The 11,623-nt window shown below is 56.1% G+C and overlaps 2 protein-coding genes across 2 annotated transcripts in view; one reads left to right on the forward strand and one right to left on the reverse strand.

The window, feature by feature from the left end:
- The first annotated feature begins 3,460 nt into the window (after positions 1-3,460).
- Positions 3,461-6,749, forward strand: ZNF784 (zinc finger protein 784). The gene is made up of 2 exons (XM_046681555.1): positions 3,461-3,563; positions 4,812-6,749. Exons 1-2 carry the CDS (start codon positions 3,486-3,488, stop codon positions 5,706-5,708), a joined length of 975 nt encoding a protein of 324 aa, XP_046537511.1. The 5' UTR covers positions 3,461-3,485; the 3' UTR covers positions 5,709-6,749.
- Positions 6,750-8,922: 2,173 nt separating this feature from the next.
- Positions 8,923-11,623, reverse strand: part of ZNF865 (zinc finger protein 865) — a 10,246-nt gene continuing 7,545 nt past the window's right edge. Inside the window, exon 3 of the mRNA XM_046684157.1 lies at positions 8,923-11,623. This exon is cut by the window's right edge and continues 30 nt beyond it. Within this exon, the coding sequence (XP_046540113.1) occupies positions 9,409-11,623 (2,215 nt within the window). The 3' untranslated portion in view covers positions 8,923-9,408.

Below are 11,623 nucleotides of genomic sequence, written 5' to 3' on the forward strand. Positions count from 1 at the left end.
TTTGTTTGAGGAAGATTAGCCCTGAGCTAACATCTGCTGCCAATTCTCTTCTTTTTGCTGAGGAAGACTGGCCCTGAGCTAACGTCCGTGCCCATCTTCCTCTATTTTATATGTGGGACGGCCACCACAGCATAGCTTTTGCCAAGCGGTCCCATGTTGGCACCTGGGATCCGAACCAGGAAACCCCAGGCCGTCGAGAGGCAGAACGTGTGAACTTGACTGCTGTGCCACTGGGCTAGCCCCCAGCCAATTCTTTTAAAAGGCAGGGGATCCAGGCCCAGCAAAGAGAAGTGATGTGCTCAAGGTAGGGACAGAAAGAAGCAGGCTTAGACCTCACCTCTTCTGATTCCAAGTCCAGGACTTTTTCTGCCATTTTCCACTGGATCCATGTAGCCAAACTTCTAGTTTCAGCTCATGAAACACACTGTTAGTGTAGTGCCAGATCCTAAGGGACTCAGAGGCAAACAGACAATAGGGGGAAAGGCAAGGAACCCACATTTATTGAGCACCAGCTGGTTTTAAGAATTATGCTCGACCCATAGCATTCTCAAAGTGTGGTATTCTCACTGCAACCCTGCCAAGTGGCATTATAGTACCCACTTTATAGATGACAACTGGACACTGAGAGGGGCCATCCCTTGCCCAAAGTTACATAGCAAGTGAACAGATGGATCTGGACCCAGGTTTGTCTGACTTGAAAGCTTATGATCTTTCCACTGAACTATGCTCTCCTCTTCAAACTCTGGTGCCCAACTCTTCTATCTCCATCAATTCAGTTATGCATTCATTCACCAAACATTCACTGAGGCATCTATATGCAGAGATGAAGTGGACCCAGCCCTCAAAAAATGGAGAACAGGGGCCGGCCAGGTGGCACAGCGGTTATGTGCACACATTCCACTTTGGCGGCCTGGGGTTTGCCCGTTGGGATCCCAGGTGCGGACATGGCACCGCTTGGCAAGCCATGCTGTGGTAGACATCCCACATATAAAGTAGAGGAAGATGGGCACGGATGTTAGCTCAGGGCCAGTCTTCCTCAGCAAACAGTGGAGGATTGGCAGAAGATGTTAGCTCAGGGCTAATCTTCCTCAAAAACAAAAAAATGGAGAACAGAGGATGAGTTCTGTGTGATAGGCCCTGTACCGTGAATTATCTCATTTAATAAAGAGAATCTCAATGAGAAACCATTTTGCACCCATCAGATTGGCAAAAACTTAAGTTTGACTACCAAATATTGATAAGGATGTCGAGCAACAGGAGCTCCCATTCATTGCTGGTGGAAGCATAAATTGGTAACAATTATAGCTAATGCATCGTGCCTAATTCGTGTCATAAAACACTTTATATATAATGACTCATTTAACCATCATAGCACATAACACTTAACTGTGTTAAGTACGATTATAATTTTCATTTTGCAAATGAGGAAACAGACAGAAAAGGCTGGCTTTCCACTAGACACAGCAGGTACATACAGTGCCTAGGGCCCATGACACTTTTAGGGGCCCACGAAAAAAATTTTTTTTTAAATCAGAAGACAAAGAATATAATCCAGCCTAGCTTATGTTCATCTTTAGACCAACACTGTCATAAAATATCAGTTTTTATATGTTTTGGGGCATGAACGGGCCCACAAAAGCACAAATGCCAGGGTCCATGGGGCGCTGCAGATAGTGGGTGGTTAAATCACTTCCCCAAGATGTCCCAGCTAGGAAGTGGTGGAGTTGTTAGGAAGAGCAGTGTGGCAATAGCTACCAAATTGAAGCCGGAAGTGGAAGGTGCTCATGTTCTTTGATCCAGCAACTCAACTCCCAGGTACATAATTTAGGGAAAATCTCTTTTGGGTTCAACGTACTTGAAAATGTCCATGGCAGTATTATTTGTAATAATAAAGTATTGGAACCAACCCAGTATCCATCAACAGGAGAATGAATTACATAACGTGGCATCATCACCCGTGACATTGTCAACGGGTGACTAGACTACATGTATTGATGTACACAAATGTGAAAAATATATTAAAAATGTCAAGGGGAAAAAAATTAGAAAAGCTTACACCAAAATGGTATGATTTATCATAAAGGCATGAAAATATGCGGAATATCACATCATTTCATAATTGTAGCAAAATAAGAAAGACATGCATGGGGGTGATAAACAGAAAATGCAAAATCTAATAACATCAGGGGAGGGAGAGAGGAGAATGGATGGGGTACACAAAGGACTTGGATTGCATCTGTAATGTTTATTTTAAGTTTATTATCGTGTATGGTGAGCTATTTACAAGTATTCTGAATACTTTCTGTATACAGATATGGTTCATAATAAGATTAATATTAATAAAATGCTCCCTGTGTTTATCAGTTAAGATGGAATAGGTTATGCTGCAGTAACAAACAACCCAAAGTTCAGTGGCTTAACACAACAAACGTTTATTTTAAACGCAACATCTCCAGGGAAGAGCAGCACCAGGCTCCGCTCACTGCAGATACTCCGGAACTCAGGCTGATGGAAACTTCACTTCGTCCGACAGATCCCCAAGCACAGAAGGGCAGGAACGGAACACAGTGAACGGCTCCCTGGCTCTGACTGTGTGCTGAAGTCGACACACATCACTGCCACTATGGTTCATTGGCCAAATAAAAGCACATGCCCACGTTTAACTTCAAAGGAAAGCGCAATCTTATGTTCCCAGAGGAGGGGAAACAGTGAATTTAGGAATGATCACAGTGTTTAGGCATCTCTTATCCTGCTCTTCCATAGAATACATTTAGAGGTGTTCCAAAGGTCTTTCATACCTTTTTCTCATTGGGTTTTACAACCCCCTACAGTTTCTACACGAGAAAATATGTACATGGTCCAGAGAAGTGTAGTGACTTCTCCAAGGTCACACAGCCAGGCCATGGAATGAATGGGTAGATAACTAAGACGAGCCCAGCCCTGTCCTTGGTGCTGCCGAAAACCCCATCTTGGGCTCTTTCCTCCAGAGTTTCGTTTCCCAAACGTCACACCAATGTGTGGATTTTCGCTAAATCCCAGAACCACCATGTTGCTGTCGGCTTAATATCTTTCTATAAACTGACTTAAAACTCCTAACACTCGTAAAGTTTGCCTCACTACGTTATCACGAGCCATGCAGAGGAGGTCACGACAAAAATGTGTAAAGTGAAAATAGAACAAAAGTTATTAAATGCTGGTGAGGGTCAATTGACTTTCACAGCCTACTACTGTAGTTGGTTAAAAAGAGAGATTCGAATGCCTTCCCAGCCGCCCCGGCGCCACACGCAGGCTCTCTCTTTTGGCAGGTTGACAGGTAATTTGGAAGAAAATGCATCACTTTCCTCCCCGGGTGGGGGGAGGGGCTCAGCCTCCCTGGAAGCCCAGCCCCGCCCTCCAGTGCGCCTGCGCGGTGGCTCTGACGCCAGCCCGAGTCCCGCCCCTTCCCTGTGCGACCACTGGCCTCGGGGGCGGGGCCTGGGCACAAGATGGCTGCCGCGCGCCCGGAGACCTCGAGTCCGAGCTCAGCGGCCCCGGAGCCGCGATCCCCGGAGCCGCCGGACCTGGTGCGGGCGAGGAACGGGCCTGGGCGGGGAGCTCGAGGCGGGAGGAGGTCTCAGGGCAGGGGGCGGGGCCGAGGCGGGGCTTAGGGCTGGGCAGGGGAGGTATTTAGGACTCCAGCCCTGGGGGCGGGGCTTCTCGGGGAGGGCGAGGGGCGGGGATTGGGAGGAGCCAATGGGGTGGAGGGGCGTGGCCTGTTGGGCGGGGCCTGAGGAGGGGGTTGGGTGGAACATGTGGGCCTGGGAAGGGTCCAGGGAGAGGCATCTCAGAGATTGAGTTTGTGTAACTAGGGTGCGGAGCATTCAGAGGGGCGGGGCCTCCGAGAGAAATGCTGGGGCTGTGAACTTGGGTAGAAGGTTGGAAAGGAGACTCTGACAGACGAAAGTGGGGGTTATGATGGGACACCCACGTTGGGATGGGGGAAGATGATTCTTCAAGGGTCTGAAGGATGCATCTCGAATGGCCAAGGGAGGATTTTGGGGGAGAAATAACAGCTCCAGGTGATTTTGGAACCTCCCCCAGGTTCCCCTACTGAAGACTAGAGAGTAACTGAGGACATTCATTCACTCAACAAACATTTACTGAGCTTCTCCTTGCGCTCGGTAGATAAAGAGGTGAACCAGACAGATAAGGACTTTATTTTCTTGGACTTGCAGTCTAGGAGGGGAGATAGACAATAAAGGAGATTTATCGTGTTATGTTCTATGAGAGAATTAAAGAGTGAGCTGATAGAGGTGGGTAGAGGGAACTAAATTTAGACGACAGCAGTCAGCTGTGTGCTGGCTTACAGTTACACAGGGGTCAGTGAGATAAACAGGAGCCAGGTCATGATGGATATTATGATGCTGGTTTTGGATTTTAAGCGCCGTTGGAGCTTTGAGAGGGTTTTGAGTGGGAAAGTGGCCTGATCTGACTTCCATTTTCTAAAGGTCATTCAGGCTGCCTCGGGGAGGTGGGATATACGGGAGCAGGCTAGGAACAGAGGTTCTGTTCAGGAGGCTTTTTCAGTTGTCGAGGTGAGAGTGATTGGCTTTTAACTGGGGTAGAGGAGAGAAATGGCTGGACCCATGATGTATTTTGGACAGGAGGGGAAGTTGATGGGCGTAGGCAGAAGCCTGGAGGATGGAGAATGGGATCAAGAACTTGAGGGGCCCAGTAGGCTACAAAGGAGTGGATGTTTCTGTAAGTGTGGGCATGCTGGGGAGGCCTTGAGACAGGGTCCACAGGCTCCTCTTTCTTCTCCCCTCACCCAGGTCCTGGTGCCTGATGATGGCCACCCCACCACACCCCCGAGTGACCTCATCGAGATCCAGGTGGTGAAGGTGACAGACACCACGCTGGTGCCTGAGCCCCCAGAGCCAGGTTCTCTTCACTGTGCCTTGTGCCCAGCTGCCTTCCGGCTGGTCTCTGAGCTGCTGTTCCACGAACATGGCCACCTGGCCCAGGCGGAGGGTGGCAGGCAGGGTGGGGACCCCAGTCGGTGTCATGTGTGTGGCCACAGCTGTCCGGGCCCCGCCAGCCTCCGTGCCCACTACAGCCTGCACACCGGAGAGCGGCCCTACCGCTGCGCTCTCTGCCCCCGGGCCTTCAAGGCCCTGGCGCCTCTGCTGCGGCACCAGCACCGACACGGGGTGGAGCCGGGGACCTCACAGAGGCCCCCAGAGGCGGCCGCGGCGCGGGACCCGAGGCCCGGGGTGCCCCAGGAGAGGTCGGAGGTGGTGATGGCGGCGGCGGCGGCGGGCGCGGCGGTGGGGAAGCCGTTCGCCTGCAGGTTCTGCGCCAAGCCGTTCCGCCGCTCGTCGGACATGCGAGACCACGAGCGGGTGCACACGGGCGAGCGGCCCTACCACTGCGGCGTCTGCGGCAAGGGCTTCACGCAGTCCTCGGTGCTGAGCGGCCACGCCCGCATCCACACCGGGGAGCGCCCCTTCCGCTGTGCCCTCTGCGACCGCACTTTCAACAACTCGTCCAACTTCCGCAAGCACCAGCGCACCCACTTCCACGGGCCGGGGCCGGGACCGGGGCTGGGAGACTCTGGAAGCCAGCTGGCCTCGGGGGCCGAGGGGTCAGGGAGCGGGTGTGGCGCAGGAAACACTCTGGAAGAGGGACGTGGGGAGACAGCCAAGGTGAAGGTGGAGGTCGACCAGTAGGCTGAGGGAGCAGGGCCGCCCGGGCGTTAACATGGGAAGGAGGAGGCAGATTCCACAGGAAGAGGGGTGGGAAGAGGAGACAGGGGACAGAAAAGGGAAGATTGGGGGAGAGATGACCCAAGAGCTAACCGAGATAGTCATGCGCATCCTGAGAGCAGAGGAAGAACGCGGTTCAGGATGCCCACAGACCCGCACAGCACCTCTGTCAGACTCAGAGAAAGGCACAGATGCAGCCCTGTGGATGCCCTGCTAAATGCAAGGAACACAGGCTGGATTTCATTGCCCCCATTTGCCTGCTCATTGGGCTGTCCTTATGCAGGACACAGCAGCTTCTTGTCTCAGCAGAGCCTGGGCACTCCAGAGGGCAAGCCAGGGTTGAGTGGAAGGGGTGGAATCGGGGTGTGCCATAGTGTTCCTGGGCCAGCCCTTCGTCTGCAGAACCGTGGACTTATGATGGGGGCTCCCTAGGGTGGACTAGGATGGAACCTCTTGCCTACCTCACTGGATTGCACTGAACATGGGATGCCTACCCACCCCCAGGCAGAAGACGTCCACCAGGTTCTCCGTAAAGAGACTCTGGGATCCTAGCACCTCGAAGCCAGAGGGTCTCCAAGTCATAGCCGAGAGCACTCGAGCCTCAAGGATGTGTAAGCCTGACCGTAGGGATCTTGACTCCAAGAGCTGCTATGCCCACTCCCATGGTGGGCCCTCCTTCACCCACCCTGACTCCTCTTCAGAGGCAACTGAAAACCTGGACAGCAAACAGCCGCCTCATAGCCTCCTCCTAAAGTGTTAGGCTAGGAGCCCAGGTCTACAAAATAGCCTCAGGTTTCTCCAACTTCCTCCACTCCCAATTTGAAGCAAACGGTTCACTGCCTGGTCCCAGGCCATCCCAAGGACGGGCTGGGGGATGGCGGCATGGTGGTGGGTGTGGAATGAGAGTCGAGTCACTGCGGTGGGGTTAAGAGGAGGACTTGGGAGCTGGAGGTGGGAAGCCTCCAGATTTCTTTCTATTAAAGGACTTTGACAAGCGTTTCTCTATGTCGGCCTTGTGTTTGGGTTGTGTGCATTTCGGGGGTGGGGGCAGAAGGGCCACAGTGCGGTCTTGCCACCAACAGTGGATGGAAGCATACCTCTCTCCAAACCTCTGTGTCCTCATCTTTAGAATGGGGACAGTGTCTGGCTATACAGAGATGTTATGCGGTTCAGCTATGGGAGTTGGGGCAGGGAAGTTTGGCAAAAGGAAGGGACTCCTGAGATCAGCGTGCTTATTAAAGAGGGAGAGCCCCGGGTTTGCACACTTTCCTGTTCACCCAACACCCCCCACAAGATATCCCACAGACAAGTCAGAATGTGAACAGAATTCATAACTGTTTCCCTCAAAGAAATATCCATGTTTCCTATCTCTTTGGCATCACCACCCAAGCTAGAACCTGGCAATTCTTCAAGCCTTCTTCATCCCCATATCTAATCCCATATCGAATTCCCGCTATTGAGCCAGTTAAATATCTTTGGAATCTGAATGCTTCTCATCATCACTACTCTTGTAGACCACACCAACAGTGGTCTGACATTGGGATAACTGTCCAGCAGCTCAGCCTCCAGGCCCTGCCCTCTTCATTCTCCACACTGCAGCCACATGGGTCCTTCAAAAACACAGATCCCAGACTTGTCACCAACCCACAGCTCCTTGTGGCTTTGATAAGAAACATGAATGTGTATTGGAGCTGGGTGGCAATGTAAATAAATAAGAAAGGTGGCCGGGTTCAAGGAGAAAATACCAACACTAGCGAGGTGAAATACGGCGACTGACGCTTGGGCTCAGTATTGGGATTCGAACAGTGGTGGGAATTGGTAGATTGGAAAGTGTACACCCAGTCTGAAGAGGGTAATGGCTACTCAGCTCCCGGCAGATACAAACCATATTGCTAGATCTTTCCAATTTTTCAGAAGTTGCATTAGTTCACATTATGTAAAATCTTTTGATTTTCAAATGTTGGCAACTAAGTCAAACTTTATTATTATTATTTTTTAATGCACAGGCTAAACAAAATGTGTTAGCGGCTTGGACCCAGCCTGGTAGCTGCCAGCTTCCCACCTCTGGCCTATGAGATCATCCAAGTTCTGCCATTTGGAACTCAAGACCCTTCAGAATCCAGCCTCCCACACCCCCACCTCTCCAGCCATACCAATCTGTTTGAAACTCTCTGGAATAGCTGGGTTTAGTCAGACTCACCAAACCCTCCACCTGGAGTTCTCTGCCTGCTTTACCTGGTAAGCGCCTGTGGCTTTACGTCATCGTTCAGGCGTGACTCCTCCTGCGGGAGGCTCTTCACCCTCTAGTCTGATGAGGTGCCTCCCCTGTGCTCTCACGTCCTTTGGAGTGTGGTGCTCCACATCCATGTGACTTTTGAGCCCTGGGGCACTGGCACGAGGTCTGTCTCATGCTGTCTTCAGCATCAGAGCATGGTGGCCACACTGGGTTGCCGCCCTCGTGGGTCAAACTGGACTCTCCCAGGCAGCGCCCCCTGAACCGGCTCTGTCTTCAGGTTTCAGCGTAAGACAGCCGGGGACTGCAGTCTTGGTCCCACCGGGGATTTGCTAGGTGTCCTCGGAGCCTCTTTCTTCTCCAGAAGCTCAGCCTCATCCTCTGACAAATGAGATAACTAAACACACATCGCAGGGTGTAGATGTCACTGTTGCCAGAACCAAAATGAGGGCTTTTGAAGCAACCCCAAATCATCCTGGAGGCACAAGCAAGTGAGCTTTATCACAAACGGGAGTCCACCCAAGGCTTCCACATAGCAATAGCTCACCAGTTCTCTTCCATCTTCCTGAGGGCCGGAGGGTGTACAAGTCACATTTCCCCAGCATCCAGCAAAGGCCCCCGCAGACAGGGGACTTCGTGGGGAAAAGGGGCCGAGTAAACGAATGCTGAAAGCAACTTGAAGGGTAAGAAATCCAGGCACGTTGCCAGTTCCTGAGAGCAGAAACTTACCTGTCTTGTTCATCCCCCATTTGCCCAACTCACAGACTACAGCTTGGATGTGGCAAATCCTCAGTAAATACCACGTGAATGAGGAAAAGTAGAGAGCCTGAGGGTGAGGCGCGCGGCGCCAGGGAATCAAAATCCTAGAGAAACAAAGGTTCTCAACCTTCCATTTGCCAGCACTTAATCCCCTCTCCCTGGGATGCAAGAAAGAACTCCAGCGGCCCTGTTGATAAGATTTATTATTCTCCGCTCTGTACAAGCCGCGTCTGCCGCCCCGCCCCCCCCCCCACCCCGACAATCCAAAAGAGCACCCTGTCACCCCTCGTGCTCTCTCCACTCCGCTCATATTCCACTGTCTGGCCAGAGCCCAAAAGAAGGGGGAGGGGCAGTTCAGACCCATCTCCACCGAGGCTTATTGGGGACAGAATGCTGTGGGGGCGGGGGGCCGATGAGGGTGACAAAACGGGGGTGGACGGAGGATCAACTTCAGTGTCTGGTGGGATGAGAAGAGGGCCAGAGAGGTCCAGGAGAGGAGTGATTCAGTCTTGAGTTTGTACGGCGTGCGCCTTGAAGGAGGCTAGTCTGTCCGAAGGTCTGAAGGACGGACGGGGCAACAACGAGGAGGGGGAGGAATCTGACCAGCCGCCCGGGGAGAGGCCAGTCCAGAAGGGGACATCTGACTGGAGTGGCGGATGGGAGACCCCCGGGTCAGGCATCCTTCCCGGCCAAGGTGCCCGCCCCCGCTCCAGGCCCCCCGAGGCCTTCGGCCTTGTGCGCCAGGCGGTGTTTCTTGAGACCATAGGTGTTGGCGAAGCCCTCGCCACACGAGGAGCAGCGGAAGGGCCGGCCGCCCTGGTGGGCCGCCAGGTGCTTGCGGAAGTAGCCGGGATCCTTGAAGGCCTTGAGGCAGGCGGGGCAGCGGAGCTCGGGCCGCGGCGGCTCGTGCGCGCGCTGGTGGCGCAGCACGGAGCTCAAGTAGAAGAAGCCTTTGCCGCAGTGCTCGCAGCGGTAGGCGCGCTCGCCCAGGTGTAGCCGCTGGTGCTCCAGCAGGTTGGAGCGGTAGCGGAAGGTCTTGCCGCAGGCGCCGCAGCGCTGGGGCCGGGCCACGGCGTGCAGCCGGCGGTGCTCCGCCAGGCTGGATGACTGCGCGAAGCGCTTGGCGCACACGCCGCACTTGAAGGCCCGCTCGCCCGTGTGCACCACGCGGTGCTGCCGCAGGTACCAGGAGCGCAGGAAGCCTCGGCCACACACGCCACACCGGTAGGGCCGCTGCTCCGTGTGGCAGCGCTGGTGGCGCATCAGCAGCGCCGCCTCCCAGAAGCGCTTGCCACACACCGGGCAGCGGAAGCCCCGCTTCTGCCGGTGGCTGCGGCGGTGCAGGAGCAGGTCGTAGGCACCCGCGAAGCTCTGGCCGCAGAGGCCGCAGCCCAGGGTCCGCCGCACCAGGTGCACGTACTTGTGAGTCACCAGGCCCAAGAAATGCTTGAAGCTCTGGCCGCAGGTGGCACAGCTGAAGCGCTCTGGGCCGGAGCTGGCACCCCCGCCGCCCCCAGCCACCGCTGCCCCGCTTGCATCATCGCCCCCAGACACCCCTGCCAGAGCCGCCACGGCTGCCCCCACCTCTCCCGCCAGCCCGTTGTCCAGCACGCTGGCCGCATCAGTGCTGCTGGAGCCATCCGGGGGCTGCGGACCGCCGGGCGTGGGCGGGAGCAGGCGCTCCGGGGCCGCCTGGTGGACCAGCTTGTGCCACATGAGGTTCTCAATGAAGCCAAAGGTCTTGCCGCAGGCGTCGCAGCCGTAGGGCTTCTCCGCCATGTGGGCCTCCTTGTGGCTCATGACGTGGAAGAGATCCGGGAAGTGCTCGCCACAATCCGAGCACGCGTAGCTCAGTCCATCGGCAGCGCCCGCGGACGTGGCCGAGCCGCCTGGGCCACAGGTTCCCGGTGCCCCCTGGGTGGCCGGGAGGCCGGCGGCCCCGGCCAGGGCGCAGGGCAGCTGGAGCCGGTGCACCTGGCGGTGGCGGGTGAGGCTCTGCGGGTAGCCGAAGACCTTGCCACACAACTCGCACTTGTAGGGCCGCTCGCGAGTGTGCACCACGTGGTGCTTGCTCAGGTGGAAGGACTCGCGGAAGCGCTTCCCGCACACGGGGCACTGGTGCGGCTTCTCGCCGGTGTGGATGCGCTCGTGGCGCTTCAAGGTCTCCCGGCGCCCGAAGCCGCGCCCGCAGATGCCGCAGCAGAACGTCTTTCCCGGGACGCTGGCGCCGGAGCCTCCGGCCCCGCTGGTCCCCGCTCCGCCGAGCAGCAGCGGGTGGGCCCCCAGGAGCGGGACGGGCACGGCACCGTACACGACGGCCGCTGCGGCCGCCGCTGCCTTCTCGCTGTCCGTGGCGGGAGGGTCGGGGGGCAGGAGATAGGGGCCCGGGGGGAAGGTGGGCGGGGGCTGCGGGACCGAGGCCGCCCCGTCCTTGGGCGCGTCGGGGGCGGCGGGCGGGGCGTGGGCTGCCTTGTGCCGGAGCAGGCTCTGGGGCGCCGAGTAGGACTTGCCGCACAGGTCGCAGGGGTACACGGGCCGAGGCCCCGCGGCCCCCGCCGCCGCGTGGGCCGCCTGGTGCTTGAGGAGGTAGGCGGCGTCGCGGAAGGCCTTACCGCAGATGCCGCAGGGCAGGCGCAGAAGGTCGGCCGAGTGCGTCTTCACGTGCCGCTTGAGGCTCTCCCTGCGGTTGAAGCTCTTGCTGCAAACGGAGCAGGAGAAGGGCTTCTCGCCCGTGTGGATGATCTGGTGCTGGTGGAGGTGGCTGGGCTTCTTGAAGACCTTCCAGCAGAGCGGGCAGGCAAAGGGGCCCTCGCCGCCCCCCGCCACCGAAGGGGGCGCCCCCACACCCGCGGGGGCGGCGGGGGCCGCGTTCGCGTCGGCCGAGGCG

The sequence above is a fragment of the Equus quagga genome, chromosome 13 (assembly GCF_021613505.1).
Source record: "Equus quagga isolate Etosha38 chromosome 13, UCLA_HA_Equagga_1.0, whole genome shotgun sequence".
NCBI classification, from domain to species: Eukaryota; Metazoa; Chordata; class Mammalia; order Perissodactyla; family Equidae; genus Equus; species Equus quagga.